Source organism: Gopherus flavomarginatus, chromosome 2 (assembly GCF_025201925.1).
Source record: "Gopherus flavomarginatus isolate rGopFla2 chromosome 2, rGopFla2.mat.asm, whole genome shotgun sequence".
In the NCBI taxonomy this organism is placed as follows: domain Eukaryota; kingdom Metazoa; phylum Chordata; order Testudines; family Testudinidae; genus Gopherus; species Gopherus flavomarginatus.
The window spans coordinates 92,924,546-92,947,387 of record NC_066618.1 but is presented as its reverse complement, the minus strand read 5'-3'; the positions used below and the strand labels follow the sequence as shown (position 1 = coordinate 92,947,387).

Sequence of the window (22,842 nt, the reverse complement as noted above, 5' to 3'; positions counted from 1 at the left end):
TGAAAATGAACATGCATCAGTCTGCACTGCTCTGGACCTTTATCAAGCAGAACCCATCATAAGCATAGACGCATGTCTTCTGGAATAGTGGCTGAAGCACGAATATCTTGCAGTGCCAGCTACAGCAGTACTATGTGAAGGCCTGTTCTCACTTTCAGGTGACATTGTAAACAAGAAGCACGCAGCATTATCTCCTGCAAATTGTAATCAACTTTGTTTGTCTGAGTGATTGGCTGACCAAGAAGTAGGACTGAGTGGACTTGTAGGCTCTAAAGTTTTACATTGTTTTATTTTTAATGCATTTTTGACACAAAATTCTACATTTGTAAGTTCATCTTTCATGATAAAGAGATTTCACTACAGTACTTGTATGAGGTGAATTGAAAAATGCAATTTTTTGGTTTTTTACAGTGCAAATATTTGTAATAAAAATAAATATAAAGTGAGCACTGCACACTTTGTATTCTGTGTTGCAACTGAAGTTAATATATTTGAAAACGTAGTAAACATCTAAAAATATTTAAAATAAATGATATTCTATTGTTAACAGCGTGATTCATTGAGATTAATTTTTTAATCACTTGACAGCCCTAATTAAAACAAATCAAACAAAACAAAGCTAATATTCAGCTGAGAGTTGGCAGTACTGCAGAACAGAGCATTTCCTTTACCTACTTCCCTTCACAAGAAATTCCAACCACAACCTGTTCGTGGAAGGTTGTTAGACAAATATCATGACTGAATTTGAAAAGGAGCTGGATAACTATCTAACTGACAACCAAGATGTGTGCACAAGGAAAAGAAGATCTCATGGCCTGTCATTCCCATCTTTATTCCTTCTCCCCATCTTTATACTCACGAGCCTAAACCACTATCTCCTCCCTTTGGCAGCTGTGTCTTGAAGAGCTTCCCTTAGCAACAGCAGGAAGAAAATGTCATTGAACTTCTTTTCAAGTGATGGAATCACTGCCCAAAAGAGAGACATGGCAGAATGCACAGCAATGGAATCACCGTCACACACAGAGTAAGGACAGGTAACCCGGGCAGTTTGACCATGAAAACGCAGAGGTTTTAAACCAGAAAAAATATTAGAAATTTGCAGAGCAAAAATCTCCAAATAGTAGGTCAAACCAGGTAGCAATGCTGGGATTATTGCATTTGAGATTGATATTTGATCTTTAATGAGAAATTGTTGCATATCTAATGTTAGTTAACTATAACATTCCAATAATATTGTTTCCAGTACAAGGCAGTACGTTTACAAATAGTAATTGTTAGTTCTGTTGTTTTTTTCCTGAGAATATAATTAAGACTTTCTGGGTAGTTCTGTGGATCGCCACAGAGGCACATTAAGGATGCAAACATTTTCCAGGCAATATTCTTTTCTTACTACAGGCTCCCACTGCCTTCAGTGGAAGTGCTCATGTGCATAAAGTTAAGCATATGCACAAGTGTCAGCAGGATTAGGGCCCAGGTTTGGAATCCCATGGACTGAGAACAACAATCCAACAATAGACCCTGGCTGGGACTTTAAAACAAACAAAAACACACACCCCATAAACTCCCAGCTTTAAGAATATAAATGTGATCCCTGAAAGCTAACTTTTTGTTGTTATTGACTGTACAAATATTTTAAACTGCTTAGTTAGAAAATAAACTTTAAAGTTAAAAGGACACATTGCATATGCTACAGAATGAAACAAAATATAAAAGCAAATTCTAAACAGAAATCATATTTTCCACCACAACTGTGTGTTCTATTTACAGTCATCATGCCGCTAACTCCACGCCCAAAGTGTTCTCAAGATGTTACATGGTGTTCCATAACTCACTGTTCATCTCTGAAGCCTGAGACCGAAGTAAAGGTGGGGAAAGTCAAGAATTAACTTGAGTAACGTTATGGCTCTGATCCTGAACACACAATCACATGTGCTTAATTTTACTCCTGAGTAACTCAATGAGTTCTATGGGTCACCCTGCATGCCTAAAGTTGGCAACAGCTAACCTCCAATATGCATAAGTCTTCAAATGAAGAACCTACGACGAGTCCTACCTTTGCCACCTTTATAATACACTATAACATTAGTCTCAAACGCTACAGATTATCATAGTGTTGGGGAATTACTGTAGCATATTGTAACAAGGGTACTATGTCTCCCTGTGTGAGCTAACACAGGCACTGCAACGGAAAACCTGGATAGGATAAAAACAGTGCAATTAAAAATGTACACACACATTTCACTCTTGTCATAGATCTTTCCAATTCACTTTGACCATCTGCCCAAATCTTGCAGTCTTTATTCAGGTAGGAAGGACTAGTCCCACTGACTTCAACAGGAATGATAACTAAGTAAGGATTAGAGGATTTGGGCCATAATGACAAAGACATGCTAGTAGCAATAGCAAGTGGAATCTAAATCCAAACAATGAGAGAAGAGGGAAGGTACATATGTAAAAATATTCTCATAAATGTCCCATTTTTTTCTTGACCAAAGACTAGATGGTAACTTCATACCAAGTTGGAACTCAGCTGGAAAGAGGATATTCTGCTCTATCCCAGACTAACTGATTTTAGACACAGCCTCATATAACTCTAGGTATTTAACTCCCATGTCATTAATCCCTGGCCTTTTCTTATAGCAAGCTACCTTCTCTGCTTCTCCTGGGCAAAGGCTTTTGCTTTTGGAAGACTTCTAATTGCTCTTGTTAAACCAAAGGTGTAAACACTTCATTCCTATAGCCGTCCTATTATCTTCAAAAGCTTCAAAGAGTGCCCTGGAAATTCTTCTTACAGGAAACCATCTGCACATATAGACCCGGTATACTCTTTGATATAGTCTTGTGGCCCTAAGGTTCATGAGAGGCACAGATTATAGCCTCTTGGAATCTGTTCACCTTCCAGCGGCATGCTCTGTGAAACATCAGGGAGTAATTTGTTGATCAAAGAGTGTAGTTTTACCACAAGTCAGTTATAAATTTGCTACATGTCCACTGCTGGAATCTGCTAGGCTTTGCAGAAATCACTCATCTCTAGTTTACCAACATGCATACAGCATATAAAGCCAGTGAATCCAATTAAATGAAAAAATGCATCATTAATAAACTGGAGAGAGTGAAGCTGACCAGATTCTATGTTGTCAAATGCACTAAGTACAGAAGCTGGAAAAATGAAGAAGTATTTTTCTCTCTAATCTTTTTCAGCTCTAGTCATTTTAGCTGCCACTTTAATAACAGTACAGTAGGTAAAAAAAAAACAAAATACAAGTGTTATTTTTACATTGTTGATTTCCCTCTAACCAACACTATTTTTCTAGTTATGATATCATCTTAAATGCTGGTGCACAGGAAAAGATGTTTTGGCTTGATAATAGCCTGTAAGCAATTAAAGGAAAAATAGCAGAACAGTTGAGAATAAAAGTAAACAAGAAGCCCAGATCATTCTCTTCTGTGGTAGAACCAATGAAAGGAGACCCTGGGAGAGGAAATTCCTGTGAGGTTCTTCCTCCCACCCTAGCCCCAACAATTCCAAGATGCAAGGCTTGTGGGTTTGCCCTGCCCTCAAATGGGGAAAGTTGTGGGGCCTGGGCAAAACCTGGTAGATCCCCAAAGATGCAGAGGAAGTTAGAGCCACTTGGGCAGAGGATGATTCTAGTCCTCAGTTTCCCCTCCATCTCGGGCTTCCTGGCTCAGGGTGAATTGTCAAGGTCTCCTCTGCCTGTTGCTGCCCACAGGACACCCAGAGAAACCTCTACAAAACTGCAGTGGTAGATAATACTTGCATCCATCATCCCACCCCCAGCCCATCCGTTCCATTCCCATCGCAAGGATCTGTGGGGTTAGGATGAGTCAAATAATGTCATGGAGGCAACTGATCCTTCTTCTAGTCAGTAAGTCAGTGATTTCCACATGGAGGGTACCCTCCACATTGGTATCTTGGGAGCATGATCCGGGCCTATATTATTATTTCACTACGTCCACTCTTTATGGGCCCAGTCCTGCAAGGGGCTGATTGCTCCCAACACCCAGTAAAGCCAATGGGTTTTGAGGATGTTCACGCCGTCAGAGATGTCACCCAGAATTTAGCAGCATTGAACTCTACATTCTTCATATAATTCTGCAGCCAAGAATAATGTGCCAGAGCCTCGGCTAGTGCAAGTCAGCACCGTTCCTTAAGAAGACACAGTTCAAGGATCTGGCCAATAATTTCTTGCTGCATTCCCAATAAGTTGATATCCAGAGCAGGGTGGATAAAAAGTCTGATTTTTTTCATTTAAATCACATTTTTTTTTGATAAAATGCTTTTTGAAGAAAAAGTCCTATCTAGAGATAGTTTTAATTAAGATACATTATAGTTCAAAGAGAACTCATCATGGAATAGGGATTATAAATTCTAATTCTATAATATGAGACAATATATTCATGTAATTTTTAAGAAAAGTTTTAAATGAGTTCCAATAGTTCATGGATTAGGAACCCAATCTTATGGGGTTCCAGGGGTTTCTGTATAGATTATTTAGGTTACTCTTCCTAACTACCCAGTGGGACTCAGTGCTCAGTCTAGAAGATACCATCAGAGATGCTCAGATTTTGCAGTTCTCAAACTATGGATTTGTGTCTCCAAAAGTGAAACTATTTGAGCAGCAGATTCCAGAAGTCGAGGTCTTTCTGAATGCAGCCTTTATTGATTTGAGATCTACCATATCATTCTCTCACTAGAAGGGAAAACCTATAATGGAAACAGGCCATAAAAGAGATCCAGTTTGGGAATAAGAACCATTCAAGAAATATATGTTGGCTGATGATGTTTTAAAGAAAGTCACTCCAGTGAACTGGTGGAAGTCACTTAAGCACTTGGATTCAGAAACTGTTGACGTGAGAATCTCACTTTTAACAGCAGTAGCTTCTTCTGCCGCTGTAGAAAAAATATTTTCTGCCTTTGGACTAATTCATTCCAAATTGAGAAATCATTTGGGACCTAAAAAAGCAGGAAAGCTTGATTTTCTTTTCCAGATTATGAACAAACAGGAAAATGAAGGTGAAGATGACTAGGTTAGCTGCAGAAGCCAATATTTTAAGTTTTCCATGTTGACCTGGCTGACAGTCGATTTTAATTTTTTTTTAATTTCATTTAACTATTTTAGTTAAAAACAATTTTAATAAAAACAAACCTGGTTTTAAAAAACTTGAATGTTGCACTAAATTCAAAAATTCATATGATCATTTTGTTAAAATAGTATATGTTTGCTGTTGAAGAAAATAATCCAGAATACATAACGTTGTTGTTTTAGTTAAACAAAACAATTTAAACATCTGTCTGGTGATGTTCTCTTCCTAATACAGCATGGAAAGAAAATCCTCCAAATATTAATGATTAACCTGTTGAATTGGAGATAATTCTCCTACCAATGACTTCATAAATATCTGCTTCAGTTACCTTGGGTAACTGAAATTCAATTTCTGATATAGCTGTAAAACTAATCTGAAAAGTTTTCAAAATATATCAGTTTAAAAATGTATAGTGTGTACCTTCTAAAAATGAAATCTACATCTCTGAGTTGTGAAGAATATGTATTAAGGCAGGGGTCGGCAACCTTTCAGAAGTCATGTGCCGAATCTTCATTTATTCACTCTAAGTTAAGGTTTCACATGCCAGTAATATATTTTAGCATTTTCAGAAGGTCTCTTTCTATAAGTCTATAATATATAACTAAACTATTGTTGCATGTAAAGTAAATAAGGCTTTTAAAATGTTTAAGAAGCTACATTTAAAATTCAATTAAAATGCAGAGCCCCCCCAACTGGTGGCCAGGACCCGGGCAGTGTGAGTGCCACTGAAAATCAGCTCGTGTGCCGCCTTCAGCACCTGTGCCATAGGTTGCCTACCCCTGCATTAAGGTCATAACAACCAACAGGAATGCACTTTTATGTAGAAATCCATGATTAAATTGAGTCTTTCTGACTAGAATCAGAGAGGTAGCCGTGTTAGTCTGGATCTGTAAAAGCAGTAAAGAGTCCTGTGGCACCTTATAGACTAACAGACGTATTGGAGCATGAGCTTTCGTGGGTGAATACCCACTTCGTCGGATGCATGGAGCATGAGCTTTCGTGGGTGAATACCCACTTCGTTGGATGCACGGCATGCATGCATCCGACGAAGTGGGTATTCACCCACGAAAGCTCATGCTCCAGTACGGCTGTTAGTCTATAAGGTGCCACAGGTCTCTCTGCTGCTTTTTCTGACTAGTGTTTTAAATCAAATCCACCCTGATCCAGGATGCATTTACATTAACTATGCAAACCTCTATTTGCCTGGGATGAGTAAAATGACATGTTATTTTCCCCTCATCATATTAAAGAATGCTCCTTTTTACCTAGGAGTTATTGTGCCTCCGCTGTTAAATTTCCATGGCAATCTTGCAAAGCTAATTCACATGCACAGTTCATGAAAAATAATTCATACATATATTGCATATAGAAGAGCCACAGTAAAAACAACGCTTTTCTTTCTTAAATTGGCCTTGCAGCTTAGGAAGGCAAGACTTGCTAAAATATTACAAGAGGATCCCATTTTATTCTTTCACACCTTACACTTCATTATGTGGGCCATGCTTCTTTCCTGCTCTTTTATTGCAATGCAGTTATTCTTGGCTGTGATCCACCATATTATTAGCACGACAAAGGAAAACAGAAAGATAAAGACACACCTTGTTACTCAGCAGGATCAACAACTGTTTTAGCAACAAAACAAAAATAACCAACACAAGCACATGGGGTTTGACGAGGCTTTGAAAGATACTTGTTTGATAACCAGCTAATACCCTGTTATTACTACTATCAGAGAACATACAAAGGACTTAAGAAAAACTTATTTGAACCCTTCAGATGCATGAACTCCCCTCTCGTCTTTCCATCTTTTTTTGGGGGGGGGTGAGGGGGAATGGAAAGGGAATGCAAACTGTCAGGCTTTTCCTTCAGCCTCCTCCCACAGCTCTCCCTTCAAAAGAATTCAAAGAGTAATAAAACAATTGCCTCTCATATAATTACCATGCCTACCACACCTGTTAAGACAAGGTGTGTGTGTGTGTGCGGAGGGAAACAGTGGAGAGAACTAAACCGCCCCTACTCCCCCCCCCCCCTGCCCCCCCAAAAAAAGTTTGTTCCCAGCTTTTCACATACAGTAAAACCACGTTACAAGTTGTTCCCTCAGAAGACAGATTAAGAGTCTGGGAGAACTGCATGTTTGTTTTCTAAAAAAGAAGCAAGTGACAAACTATGCTGCTTCTGAAGTCTTGAAAGTAAAACCTGGATGGTCCAACTGAAGAGACTCCGTAGTTGTACACATTTCTGTGATTATACAACTTGAGCTAATGTTGGTCATATATTTTATGACTAATAAGAGCGGACAGTTCCAAAAGATTGCTTAAAGTGAGGGATGAAAGTGGATGATCAAACACAGTAATCTGAGATCCAAGTAGACTTCTTCCATCTGAATCAGACGTATGCTCCATGGTATTTGAGCCTCAGTTTTGGCACTTTTTTCCTGTTTTTGAGATTTGGCTTTCAAACCCTGTGTCATCTTAAATTTGCCTAATTACAAAGTGTAGCCAAAAAAGGCCCTTTCAGGGTCACTTCTCAGTATTTTGAAGCATAAATGTTCACTTGGAACATTTAGTTTAAAAGATGCTGTTTCCTAAACTAAAAGATTACAGTGAACCCTCAAGTAAGTGATTAAATGAGAGGATGCAGTATCAATATATTATCTGTATCAACACAAATTATACACGCACATACTTAAATCACACTTCTTGATGCAACTGCAAAGTGCACACTCTTTGCACTTAAAAAAGGGGCCGAAGAAGCAAAGGAGTAAATCTTATGTATTAGTGGAAAGATTTAAATAGCACTAAGGAGCAAATCTTAAGTCCAGGGCATGCCCAAGTAGTAGGGCCAGGTTCTGGGCAGAATGTGGGGTGGAAAATGAAAGGAACTCTCTCCCCTCCTAATCCAAGCCATGAAGCAAGCCTGATGCAGCTCTCCAGCTGTTCTGCAAAGACTACTGCAGCCCAATGGCTGAAGTAGGCTCTATATGGTCCATTTTGAGGCACCTACCTTCCTAAAGAGAGGATGGGAGGAGCCATGAAGGGGTGTCCTTCTACAGTCCCTCACCTTCCGCCGCCTACCCATGCTCAACTCAAACCACATGTTCACCGACAGGGGGCCCCTGTGAAGTTATGCTGTGCATCACACAGGGACTTGTGTGGCCAACTAGAGACTGTCCTGATCCCTTAGTTATATGTCCACACTTCTGAAGGAGGGTGTGGATTTGGACCTAATGTGAGCATGAACTAGCCCTGGAGTACCCAACATACAGCCTGGGAGCCAAATGCAGACTACAAATCTTAAGGATGGATTGTGTTTTTAAGGTACAGTCAGGAAAAGGGAGGTCGTGCTGCATTGGAAGTCCCAGGAGACATACTGGCTGATCCAGAAATGAAGTCAAGAGAATTACACATCTGTAAGTAAATCAAGTCAAGATCTGGCCCACAAACAATCAACAGCATACAATAAATACTGAGTTATCAAATGCATCACTGAAATACAAGATTCACCACACTATCATGATTTTGCTGTAAACCTCAGACCACTGACCACCTAGAATTTACTGTCACAGAAGTACAGCCAGTGCAGGCTATCAAGAAGGACCCTTCCATTGCAGGGGCTCTAGTGTAACACCACATTCTCATGGACAGTATACTGACTTGATGCATACGTTATTGTAGTACTTCAGAAATGTTCAGCACACCCTGCAATGCCACTAAACCACACGAACGCAACATCTATACTAAACTGAAGCTATGCTATTTAACGATTGTTGTCAAAGCCAGGGCCATACCAGTGGGGATAACATTTTTTTCCTTATAATAACCATACAGAATACCCTCTCGACTCACTCTCATAAGTAGGACTTTACATATAGCACATTTAAAAGAAAAAACAAATAATGACTTAAATACTGACAGCTGTTAGCACATTTTCCAATTACAGAGTGGAGAGGGTTAACTTGCCTAACTTACATGGGAAACCCCCATGAAAAGCTCTCAGCAAGTGGGGGAGGAAACCTCTCCTGAGTCACAGCTAACATTTGGTTCAGTGTTTTATGAAACTGTGGCATTATCCCCCCATCAACATGTTCATTAACTATCTTATTACCTCTCAAAACCAAATTCCGTTACTTTTAAATCTTCCAGAGGGGATACAAACTACTCTAGGACAGTGGTTCTCAACCTTATTTCATTTGCTGACCCCAACAAAATGTCCGTTGGAAATCTCTTGTCTCTATATATAGTTGAATTCTGTTCAGTCAGTTTTCAGTTCAAGTCTTTAGCGGACCCCTTAGATATGGTCCACAGACCCTGGACTACAGGTTGAGAATCACTGCTCTAAAGTGCCTGCATTTACACTGGGGGACTAAGGGCATCTAGGGGATGGAGATCTGCATTTTGATACAAATACATCCTGGATTTGTGAACTAGGTCTGCAGAAATGCTGCAGGCTTGGTTAACTTCACTATACATTTGATACTTTAATCCAATTATACTACATGTTCTCCAGCACATCAGCCATGTTAATCTCTTCTGAAACTACTGAATTCTCTCTAGTCCTAGGAATGAAAGTATTTGCTTCTCAATCTCTGCAAGCAATGCTAACAATGGACCCCTTTCATATATGTAACAAAGTGTTTGAGGGGGGTGGGGGGGTTACTGCGCTTCCTTGTTTTTTTATCACAATAATGGATTTTAAAATAATATACTGGTAACAGATCATGCGCATGGACTTTGTGCAGCTAATGCTAGAGCAATCACAGTGCATTCCTTTTGCTACTATCCTTAAAGAACCTTAGCACCTCTGGACTTGAACTTGATCTTTTTTTCTCATGCTTAAAGAGATTACTCTCCAGTTTAATGTGGAGTTTGACCCTTTCTTGCTCTTTCTGTAACCAAAGGATACAGTACTCCCTCTCCCTGTATTACCATTCTTCATATATAGATTATGCAGGGCCTGAATGGTATTTATATTAATCTGTCCTCACCTATTAGGGTAACTGGATGTCCTATACAGGTAGTAAGCAGATACAGACAGTAATTTGGCCAGTTGATAGTTACTGAAAGAAGCTGTTAACAGAACTGTGTGATGGCTTGTGTAAAACAATCTGGCAGTCTCAAAGCTACTCCCTCTTGGCTGGTCATCAGAAAAACAGCACCACAGCCAGAGGCAGCCTTAGAAAAGAGATCTTGATTCTCCACTGCCCTGCACTTTGCGCAGATCTTTACACCTATGCAAAGTGAGTGTAATCCTGATTTAGCAGTTTTTCATACTAACATTGCACAGCACAGATGTAGAGGACTGTACATGGTGCCAGGCAGTGTAGGATCAGGCCTTCAATAAGCATGAGCAGTTCTGTGGGTGCCTTAGACAATATACTGTAACAAGGAAGTGTGCACAAGATGTTCATTTATCTTAATATAGCTGTGCAGAAAATACATTAGCAATCTGTCATTCACAGCATGCATGCATTCCTGCAAGCTAAGTGATAAGGCTAAATAGACTGCCTAATCCACTGGACAACAGGTGGAATCAATGCTTGGAAATATAAGTGACAAATGTGATCTGCTCACTTTACATTCTGAGCTACTTGAACATTCACCTTTGTGCCTCATTGATGCCATTGGACTCAACAAGTACTGATAAGCCCTCTGTGTTGTATTCATGACTGAGCAAGCAAGAGTTGAATTTCCACTGCTGATTATTATCGGAAGTTAATCTAACTGGGCAAGGATTAGTCTGCTGGGCACTTTATCACTTTCCAACAAGTACATGACTGGAGACAGGAAATTTAAACCTTTCCACTAATACATACAGCAGGGCCTGATGCTGAGCTCAATGAAGTCAGTTTTACAGCAGCATAACTCCACTGACTTCAATAGCACTAGTATGAGTGAGAGGAGAGTCCTTCCCACTTGCATCTCAACTGCTGAATGAGCCTATTGCTAACATTTTTCCCCGCTGTTTGTTAACCCACATTTACTTCAGTTTCCAGGGAAATGTAGGCTTAGCTATACACTCGTCTTTCGCATTTTCCTTTCAGACTCCTGATTAGAAACCATTCAGACCATACTCTCTGAGAGTAACTGTGTGTGTGTACATGGTTTTGAGTGTATGTTCAATGTAAATACCTAAACTAGTCTACAAAATGAAAAACTAAAAATTACATTAGCAATAGGCTCAGGGTATGTCTACATCTACAATTTTGCAGCGCTGGTTGTTACAGCTGTATTAGTACAGCTGTATAGGGCCAGCGCTGCAGAGTGGCCACACTTACAGCAACCAGCGCTGCAAGTGGTGTTAGATGTGGCCACGCTGCAGCGCTGTTGCACACCGCGGGGAAGGAGACCTGCTTGGAGGGGGGGTCGGGGAATGCCAGAGCACACCGCGGGGCTGGATACCTGCTTGGAGGGGGGGGGTCGGGGAACGCCAGAGCACACCGCGGGGAAGGAGACCTGCTTGGAGGGGGGGGGTCGGGGAACGCCAGAGCACACCGCGGGGCTGGATACCTGCTTGGAGGGGGGGGGGTCGGGGAACGCCAGAGCACACCGCGGGGAAGGATACCTGCTTGGAGGGGGGGGGTCGGGGAACGCCAGAGCAAACCGCGGGGAAGGAGACCTGCTTGGAGGGGGGGTCGGGGAACGCCAGAACACACCGCGGGGAAGGAGACCTGCTTGGAGGGGGGGTCGGGGAACGCCAGAGCACACCGCGGAGAAGGAGACCTGCTTGGAGGGGGGGTCGGGGAACGCCAGAGCACACCGCGGGGCTGGATACCTGCTTGGAGGGGGGGTCGGGGAACGCCAGAGCACACCGCGGGGAAGGAGACCTGCTTGGAGGGGGGGGTCGGGGAACGCCAGAGCACACCGCGGGGAAGGAGACCTGCTTGGAGGGGGGGGGTCGGGGAACGCCAGAGCACACCGCGGGGAAGGAGACCTGCTTGGAGAGCAGTGGAGTTTGCTTGATTACCGGAGAGGCTTCCTCGGGTATGCTGGGATACCTGCTTATTCCACGGAGGTCAACAAAAATGCTGGTGAGTGTCTACGCCTGATGACCAGCGCTGGATCACCAGCGCTGGATCCTCTATACCCGAGGCACGACCGGGTGTACGGCCAGCGCTGCAAACAGGGAGTTGCAGTGCTAGTAATGCCCTGCAGGTGTGTACACATCCTAAGTTGCAGCGCTGTAACCCCGTCACCAGCGCTGCAACTTTGTAGTGTAGACAAGGCCTCAATCAACATTTTGGGGAACATGTTTCAAAGATAGTCATCTAAATCATATTCATAATGTGAGCACATATTTTGAGGTATTTGTACAAGTAACTATGTGTGCAAAATATATAAGTATAGATATAATTCTCTGTTCTGCATTCATCATTACATGTGCACATTTTGCAAATGCAACTTAAATTGCCTGTTTTTAAAAATTTGTGCCTTGATTTTCAGAGTTTGCCAAGCACTCCCAACTCCCTCTGAATTCATCACTGGCTCTTTGAGCAAGCTCAATGCACAGACGTTATGGGCAATCAACACATCACAAGATTAGGTCCTATGTAAATCAAATCACTTTCCTTTCTGTACTGGAATTTAATCATCCTGAGATTAGTGAGAATTACTTATTTGCATTTGTTTGTTTCCTCAGCCATTTGTGTTCCCTCTGGCCTTCCTTTTGTCCTATTTAGTGAGGTTTTCTGATATCCCTCACTTTTTCACACTGTTCCTGGCTGCTTCCAACTTACAAGTGAAAAAAAAAAACAAAACACTCTCCAGTGGAGTTGGAAATGATTGACTGCCAAGCTCAGCTAGTAATGGGGATGATTTTTTTTTAATATAACCAGCAAATAAATTAGAGATCACTTATGCTCTCCTCTGACTAAAACAACTGGCTGGTAATTTCAGTTTGTAACAGGAGATTGACCATGGTCAAGGGAAAGCACAGGAAATATGAAATAGCAGAGTGGTCAAGGAATACTAACCCCAGACCAAAAGTGTTAAGCTGAAATGGGCAGCAGGACATCCAAACACTCAGAGGTTTACACCATTTCATCACCACATAGCTTTCTTGCTATCAAACCATGTCATGCCTGTAGGAAATAAGTTTCCTGTGTCAAAACACTTAGCTCACCAATGATACATTGCAATGCAGGAACATTGCAGCACAGCCTTGACAGCACACTTCTCCTACCTATTGCCATGGCTTTATTTTTTTTAAACAAAACAAGAACCACAACATAATGTGATAAAACATATTGTATTTCTAGCTAGCCTGACTTCTGCAATCACATAAACAATTACCATTATTCAACTTGACAGTACAGTTTTAAAAACACATAGTGCTCCTAATATTGCAACAGATAATGGCTTGTCAGCACTTCTATCCCCAAAATATCCCATTTTCAGAGGTTTGAGAGTCATCCAAACAAACCTGTTTCAGGTTAAAACTTGTAAGGGAGCAAAGTTAGTTTCACAACATTGGACAACAAAATGAGATCAGCTGTCTTTTTAATTGTGGAAGGAAGGGGAAGAAAAGTTGTCTTCAGAGTTCTTTTGCAGTTCTGTGATGGGAAAATGGCTTCAATTTAAACCAGAGAGTTTAGCAAGCAACTATTTATCATAGAAATGTATACAGATCCCCATCATCCAAGCACGTTTGTGTTACATTAATGAAACAGTTACAAAATAAGGCACAACCTGTTACTCCTGTTACTCATAAAGAACAGAAGAACTATTTCATGACATTACTAAAGGTCAGTCCAATCTTTGACCAGTCAAACAGGTCTTGAACTGTGCCCTTAAGCTCACCAAAACCATGCTTTGGCAGACTGCCTGAGATAGCAGGTTCCAGAGGCATTACTCTTCCCTCTGAAGGCTACTACCAGCCATAGGGCATTCAGCACCAGACAGACAAAAAGAGATGTAAGCAGATTGCAACCACCTTTACCATGACAATGTCCCAGAACATTTATACCTTGACTCACACCTGTGAGTAAATAACTACTGCACATCACAGAGCAATGGTGGGTGCCCATAATGGCTTGCTACATGGTACCAGATGAACTGCAGCATTCTACACTGGCTAAAGATCCCAAGCACTTATGAATGTGCGCTAGATTCATTTGGCAATATTTGAAGGGTTGGAAGGTTGGACTATAGGCCTAGGTAGTTAAATTAAAAATATAATCTGTTATACATTCACACAAAACTTTCTAAAGAAATGCAGATGCCTGGGATTGTATTGCCATGACAGAGGGAAACAAAGAGTATGCCCACTGATCTTTCCATAATACACATTCCCAAAATATGCACTAACCCACTTGGTCCAAAGCATTGAAAGACCACCATCACTGCCTTATAGTTAAGGATGAGCCAAGAAAAATGAGGGTGGTACATAGAACTTTGTAAAGTAGTAATGAGGATCAAAGTACACAGCTTTTTGGAAACATAAGGCACCGAACACCAAGTAATGCAATTTCATTTGAGCAGTTTACCTGTTCTCCAGCAGCGTCATGCACACAACCTCTCGCACACCAGGGTTGTTGGCTTTTTCAACAGAGCAGCTTTGCAGATTCCAGGTAGCCACCCTCAGCACAGGCTTGCCATCTCTCACCCCGCCAAACATCTCCACCGAGGGGCGAGTGGATATAATCTGGGTCGGGCCCCCAGGTGGGAAATCCAAGTCCTCGCTCTGGAGGCTCAGCGAGGTGGGGCTGGGGTGAGGATTGACGGTGAAGCTGAGCCCCCCGTTGGTATTGGTGGAAGGGGGCCGTGACCTCTCGGTGAAAATCTGGTGCCTGATTTTGTCCAGGAAGGAGGAGTTGATGCAGTCCATCTTCACCAGGTCCTCGATGCTCCTGAAGGGCCCGTGCTCCTTGCGGTAGTCCACGATGCCGTGGGCTATCTTCTCCGTGACGCCGCGGATGCTCATGAGCTGGGCCGGCGAGGCCGTGTTGATGTTGAGCCTGGCGGCGGCCAGGTGAGGCGCCGGCTCGGGGTTGGGGTCCTTCCTCAGGGAGCTGGGCGAGTGCTGAGCCGAGCTGCCCTTGCTGCTCACGCAGATCTCGAACTTGACCTGCTCCAGCCGGGCGGCCCCGACGCCGCTCACCAGCGCCAGGTCCTCCACTTTCTTGAAGCCCCCGATGTACTCCCGGTACTCCACGATGCTCTGCGCCACGGTGCGGGTGATGCCGGGCAGGGTCATCAGCTCCTCCTCCGTGGCGCTGTTGATGTTCAGCCGCTCCTGGTTGACCAGGATGTGGCTGAAGTTGCACGCCGCGCTGAACTTGCGGCTGTGGCAGAGGTCCGAGGGGTCCCGGGGGATGGAGCGGTGGCAGCCCAGGTTGCCCCCCATGGCCGGCGGCGCGAGTCGGTCCTACCCCGCGGTGCGGCGGGCAACGCTGCGACCTGCTGCGCGAGCGGGGCGAGCTGCGGGCTCAAGGCAGCGCGCGGCACCCCTCGGACTGCGGAGCTGGGAGCGGACTTGTGCCACTACCCCGGCGAGTGGGAGCTCTCCCGGCCCAGCCCCGCATCGCCCAGGGGGCGGGGCCTGGCTCCAGACCCGAGAACTTGGCCGCGGGGCAGGGTTCAGAGCACAGGGGAAGTTAAAAATATCCCCGCCTCCTGCCCACCCCACACACGCCAGCCGGCAACCTGCCCCCGGCCAGCCACGCTCCCCGCGCGCCGGGCTGCAGCCTGGCCCCGGCCTGCAGAGAGGGAGAGCCGGGCACACACGGACAGCGGCCGCAGCACGCAGCCGAGCCGCTGGGGGTGCCCCCCTCCGCTTCCTTCCTCTTCGCGGAATTTCTTCCCCGCCCCGGGCTGCTTGTGGACTGCGCAGGGAGAGGCAGGGGAAGGAGCCTGCCGCCGCCGCCGCCGAGACTTAGCCAGCCCGCGTACAGCTCGCTCCCAACTCTCCCTCCCAGCCCTGGTCCCCGCAGAGCAAAGGCGGGTGCACCTGGCTCTCCCCGCTGCTGACTCCAGGCTCAGCCGCTCACCAGCCCCTTGCAACGGCGCTGCTCGCCCGGCACCGCCTCTGCCCCGTCGCTTTCCTCCGGGGTTGGCACCAGCGCTTCCCTCCCTCCGCAAGGGAGGAGGTGCCAGCTGCCTTGGCCTCCTCCTGGGCTAATCACATGGGTTTCCTGCCTCCCACGCAGAGCCCAACCTGCGGCCGCAGCAGCCCTGGCGGGAGCGACAGATACCTAAACTGGAGGGGTGGCTGATCAGCTCTTCCTTTCCCTACTTGGCGTGCCCAGGGCCGTCCTTAGGCATAGGCAACATAGGCAGCTGCGTAGGGCACCTGAAAATTTGGGGCACCACTGGGTCTTAGTGTCCACCCTCTTCTTTTCCTATCCCTGTTCTGACCCTTCCTGCAGGCTCCCACAGATGGCTGCTCTAGCCTGGTGAGTCTTCCTTGGGAGGGAATCTAGTAGTTAAAAGTGAAAAAAACCTCCAGCCTGCCAGACCTATTAGCACAACATTGAAACTGTTAAAGAGACATTCAAGGGGTAATAAAGCCATTTAACAGGCATTTGCCAACCCCAAGGTATATACTGACAGGTTTCAGAGTGGTAGTCCTGTTAGTCTGTATCAGCAAAAACAAGGACGAGTCCTTGTGTCACCTCAAAGACTAACAAATTATTTGGGCATAAGCTTTTGTGGACTAGAACCCATTTCATCAGATGTCCACGAAAGCTTATGCCCAAATAAATTTTTATACTGTCAGTTTCTGACTTTACTGACAAAAACAGTTGTGCATTAATGTAATATTTACACAGAACATGTCAGTCTACAGGACCTTAGTTTAAAATTTGCTTTAAAAATATTTCATTAGTGAGCTGGTGAAGATTATAAAATCACATTTCTAAAAAATGCTTGCATAGAGTTTTAGATGCACAATCATCTTTAGCCTTAAATGTGTGGATCTTCAGACATAGTTTTTTAAATAAATCCTTCAAAAGACCTCCCTTATCTAAAATACACATTTTAATTACTATAGTTAAAAAAAAAAGTGCTTCCAAGTCTTCCTGTCCTTTCTGTCCATCCCTTCACCACCTCTCTCCCCACTCCCCACTGAAGAGAGCCCTTAAAGGGACAACAGTCCTTCCCTTCCAAATAGCGGGACAAAGAGTTCCCTTTCTTTACTTCTGACTAGCCGACAAACTAGTTTTAAAAGAACCCTCCAGCAAAATCAGTACCTTAGTAAGGTAAAATCCTTGTTATACCTAAAATCTTTGGAAACATATTTTTTTAAAGTTGGTGAAATTTCATAACCATGTCTCTTGTTATGGAGATCACACAAAGTAAATTACTGTTCCCTTTTTCTAAAAGCAATGAACATTGTTCTGAACACACTAAACCTCTCTGATTAATTTAAAATAATGTCTTTGTTTCAGTGAGTTAAATATGTAGTAATCTGGAATTCTGGCTTAAGATTTGAGTACATTTAAAATATAAATTCAGCTTAGAAATACTGATGAAGAAAATGTAAAACAGTGAAGAGCTGCATCATGTATTCCATTATATGTAATGTTGTATTCAGCAGGACAGCTGACTCACCCTTACTATGAAGTTTTTGCAAATAAATCTCTGACAAACTTCAGGGCATATCAAAAAACCTGTGACTGACATTTTTTATTCCCAAATTTTAGTGCTTTTAATTAAGTACTTTCTTCATGTCCATTCTGCATGAGGGAGAGTGCATGGAAGTCTCTGCGGGGAACTGTGACTCTCCGCCACCATGAGGCAGGCCGGGCATCTCATTATCCTTTGCTGTCAAGTCCCTCCTCCTCCTCCCCCACCAGGCTGTGAGCTTGGGCTGCCATCCGGCATAGGGGCACCAGTTTAATAATACTGCGTAGGGCCCCATAAATCCTAAGGATGGCCCTGGGCGTGCCCTTTGGATACTGCCAGCTTCAGGTGGTGTTAGGGTGACCAGATGTCCTGTTTTTATAGGGACAGTCCCGATTTTGGGGTCTTTTTCTTATATAGGCTCCTATAACCCCCCCCCCCCCCCCACGATTTTTCACACTTGCTGTCTGGTCACCCTAGGTGGTGTCAGCATAGCAGGGACCAAGCAGCTGGGGGGCACGGGGGAGGTCTAGAGATCTCTCTGTCAGGGCTACTCAGAGCAATTCTCACCGCCAAGGGTCTTTTCGCAGCTTCTTGCTCAAGTGGCTGGCACTTGGTCAGAAACCGTGGTGCAGGGGAGAGAGTCATGACCACAGTAGAGCTTATTGGCACTGCATTTTCTGAGTGCTACCCGGACATGAACGAATGGATCTGACTGCAAACCTATGCTAACCCGCAGCCGGTGCTTCGTATCTGGGAAGTTGCAGTTAATCTGCCAGGGCTTTTTGATGGTCACAGCATTTGGACATCAGCCCTTCTGGGTGCCCTTATTAAAAAGGACTTGTCTCCTGGCACAGATCTGTGCTCAGACGTGGATAACTGACCCCAGCATGGCTTGGAAATCAGCACAGATTCCAGTGGCTTGGTAAACCTTTAACCTGTGTGGCGATATGTCCAAACTTTGCAACACAGGAGAGCCACGGTGGCACCTCTCCATCTTCAGCCATGTACTTGTATTATGAGACGTCACCAAACTCCAAAGGCATAATCGCAGATCCCATTGTGCTGCATGTTGTTCAAACTCTGAAAAAGATTGACTCTGCCCCAAAGAATTTAAAGTCTGGGGCATCACAAGTGGGTGTAAAACTAATTGGAAGGAACAGGGGCAGAAAAATGAGGAAAAGAGCAACATATGTTTAGAGATGCCAGCTATATGCACAACTAGATTAAAATGGCATAATACAAATACTTAATATGAACATCAGAAGTAACTACTGATTCTCTATGATACATCTAATAGAATAAATGTACATGGTCACAATAGTGGTTTTTTCTTGCATCATCGATGGTAGATCAATATAAAGTATTTTAGTACACCAAAAATAGAAAGCATTTATATCAGCTTCAACCTCTCACCAAAGGTGCAGGGAAAGAAGATTTAACATTTGAGGGAAGAGCTGGCTGCACTGGGCCCTTGGGCTTCACTTATGCACCAGTGCTTTAACATTTGCAGTGAGTACTGTACTGTGTATTTTACATGACCTTATACATTTGTTTCCTGTTTGAATTTACAAGAAATGTAGCAAATTAGTAGCTTAGTTTGGCAGTGCAAGAAGTACTTATTCAAGTGATTAAATGATTCCATTTGCATTGAAAATCTAATGAATTCCAAACCATGAGAACAGCTTCCAGTGCACCAGAAGTCACACTGGGCCTAATTCTGCAAAGCACAGATTAGAACAATTTAAAAGAGTGTTCTCTGCACTGCAGTAATATTGGGATAAGAGCCCCTGGAGCTATTTACTGTAGTGTAGAAAATTCTCATCTTTGTTATGGTAGATTTCTACGATATATTGAATAAATGCTAAACAAACTGATTAAAGAAGTAACTAAGCACTGAAATCAATGTGAGTTGTGCCTGTGCATCTGGGGGCAGGACTGGGCCCTCTGTATTTAAAAATAAAAAAGACTGTTGATTGGAGCAGCACTAAGAGGAAAACCCTTGTCACCAACATGAAATTGTTTCTGTCCCATCAGTAACTAGGGAAGATGTTAAGCACCAATTATTAACCATTTTAAATATGAAAGAGCAGATAATACTCTTTGGTGCAAGTTAAAAGAATTGTCTGGAGAGAACTCTGAACCATTAGTGTTGATTTTTAACTAATCTTGGAACAATGGGGAAGTTCCAGAGGATTAGAAGAAAGCTAATATTGTGCCAACATTTCACTGACTTAGGAAACTAAAAATTGGCTAGCCTGACAATAATCCTGAGCACAATCATGGAAAGACTGATATGGAACTCAATTGGCCAATAACGAAAAGATTGTGGAATTCAACTTGGGTCTCCCACAGCCTGGGTAAGTGCTCTAACCACTAAGCTAAACATTACAAGGGGACTACCACTTTCTAATTTATCTTGAGAAAGGCACCTAAGCCAGGTCAGCCCTAACTCCAAGAAAGGGTTCACAGCTGTGAATCCCAGTTGAAGACAGGCACTTAAGTTCCCCTTCTGAATCTAGCCCAAAAAGGTTAAGTGTTGATTTGATCACAGCCCTGCTGGAATGTGTTAATTCTATCAAACCTTTTGATGGAAATCATATTTCCTGGTTCCTTGGCAGCATGCCCCAGCTGCTCACTTAGAGAGCTGCTGGGCTCCCTGGGATCTCCAGCTCTCCAGAAGCCCACCAGGCTATCCAGCTCCCAGGCTCCCTAGACAGCTGGCTTCCTAAGATTCCCCCACTTCCACCCTGATGGGCAGCCCAGACAGGAGGACTGCCTGCTCCCTGGTTAACCAGCTCCCCAGGCTACCTGGGAGCCAGGCAGCTGTCACCCCAAGCTCCCTTGGTGGGTAGGTCAGCAGCTCCCTGGACTGCCGACTTGATGGGTGGATGGATGGGCTGTCTGGCTCCCTGGCTCCCCAGCTAGCAAGCAATATAGCCAGGAAACCAGCGCATCAGGCTGGCAACTGGCTGAGCAGATGGGGAACTAACCTCCCCGTCTGCCCAGCCAGTTCAGAAGTTTTCAAAAATTTAATTCCCATAGAAAATTTTGCATTTCTGATTTTGTTCTGTTTCAGAATATTTTTCCCTCCAGAAATGTGAAATTTTCCACAGGAAGAAAATTTCAGTTCCCAGGCAGTTCTAGTAATTAACCATTGGAACAACTCACCTCGGAATGTGATAGATACTCCATCACTTGAAGTCTCTCAATCAAGACTGGATATCTTAAAAAGGTATGCTATAGTTCAAACAGAAGTTATGGGCGTGATGCAGAAATTATTCAGTGTGGTTCTTAGGCCTCACTTAAACGCAGGAAGTCAGACTAGATGATCATAATGGTCCCTTCTGGTCTTAAATTCTATGAATCTGTGTTCCAAGGTCCTGATCTTTGGAATATATCTTATATGTGACATAGCCTCAACCAAACAGTCCTTTGCATGATGGTGGGATAAAAGGAGTCATAATTTTTGCTCAGCAGAAGGTCTTGTTGTGCCCTTCAGTTTTCAGTGCCATCTATTCAAATCCCTATCTGAGGGCCAACTGACCATGTGATAGCAGCAGTTTCCAGGTCTCACTTACACTGATTGTGAGCAATATTGGTTTGGCACCACTGACTGTACATATACCATTTTCCTCAAATAACCATTCAGTACAGGCAGTTGTCACTGGGCTGTTTAAGAAGATGCCTTATACAAGCCCATCCTTCCCAATAAGTGTCCCTTTTATGGGAGGGCCTCAAGAAATCTAAAATTGGGATGGGGATAATTAATTATTTTGCTGCTGCATTCCTCTATATCAGAATATAGTAGTCTCCTTTTGAGTCCCATTCCTTTGGACCAGGGACATGAAATCTTGGCTCCACTGGCAAGCAAAAATCCTATTGATTTCAGTGCAGACAGGATTCCACTCCAGCTACACATGGAATGGCATTGGAAGTGTGTTTTGAGACCTGTTACATAACAAAAAGAAGGAAACGGGGTGTGGGGAGTATTGATTAACTGAAACATTTACATTTCTATAGAAGAGGGACATTAAAAGAAGTGTTTCTAATGAATAAACCCAACATCACCTCCAGCAGCACTTGAACCACTAGCAAAATTTGGCAACTGACAAACAAGGTTTTCATGAAGACAACTAAAATAATCTCCCTGTCACCATAGGCTATGTTAGTTAAGCTGTCCAGGCTGGGCCAAAGGGGTTGGGCTGCCATTGATTAGGTGGTCAAGTGTCACCTGACACAGTGAAACACTGAACTCAGGCTGTGTAAAATATAAGCAGAAGTAGCTCTTCTCTTCACCCTGGGCAGGACTTCCCAATATGCAATGACCACAGTAGACACCTGTCAATCTTTGTCTCTGGTAGGATTATCCTCAATCTGAAAGATTAGATAGCAGGTGCTGAATTTGTCTCACAAGATAAGCACAAATTCTGAACTTGCCTCATGAAAAGCCAAACTACTTGAAACTCAGCACCAATAGCTGGAATAGAGCTCACATGCTCCAAAAGAACAAGCCCCACCCTCCAACAGAAAGGAAGAAGACTATATTAGCATGGCAATATAGAGTTTATGGGAACCAGTTGAGTAGTGCTGATTACAGTCAGAAGGAGACAGTGGTTCCCTATATATTAGCTGGTCTGCTACAATATTATGGTTATTTTAGGTTACTCTTTGGATGGTGTAGAACATTAAGGCAAGCAGACATTCTTAGCAGTTTCCTCCCTCCCTTCCCAAATACTTAAAAAGTGACCTCTTCCTTGTTGCCCTAAGATAGTCACACTTCGAGGTGCAATCCAGACTGTGTCACCACCTGCCCTGTAATGTTGGGTGTCTGAAATGCCCTGATGCTGTAGCTCCCAGCCTGGGACCCTCACAGCCAGCTTACAAGCATGCAGGTCAAACCCTGAGTGTCTGTGCGCTAGACAGCCCTGGTTCAGCAGCTCTGGCTTCCATCAGCCTTGGTTACAACCAGCAAAGTAACCCCAGCACACTCCCAGTCCTGAATTTTCCCAAAACCGTGTGCCCATAAGTGTCCAGCCCTTGCCTGGACCACCCAGAGTAACAATGAGGTCTGTTACTCCTTTAAATAGACAAAAACACATTACAGCTTACTAACTTTATGGAGTAAATACTCCCCTTCGGATACAGCACTGAGTTGGTTACAGTAAAAAATAAAACA

The 22,842-nt window shown here is 43.6% G+C and overlaps 1 protein-coding gene across 1 annotated transcript in view; it reads right to left on the bottom strand.

Moving 5' to 3' along the window:
- Positions 1 to 15,731, bottom strand: part of EEPD1 (endonuclease/exonuclease/phosphatase family domain containing 1) — an 85,946-nt gene extending 70,215 nt beyond the window's left edge. Inside the window, exon 1 of the mRNA XM_050937726.1 lies at positions 14,588 to 15,731. Within this exon, the coding sequence (XP_050793683.1) occupies positions 14,588 to 15,447 (860 nt within the window). The 5' untranslated portion in view covers positions 15,448 to 15,731. The remainder of the gene's footprint in view (positions 1 to 14,587) is intronic.
- Between the last annotated feature and the right edge of the window lie 7,111 nt (positions 15,732 to 22,842).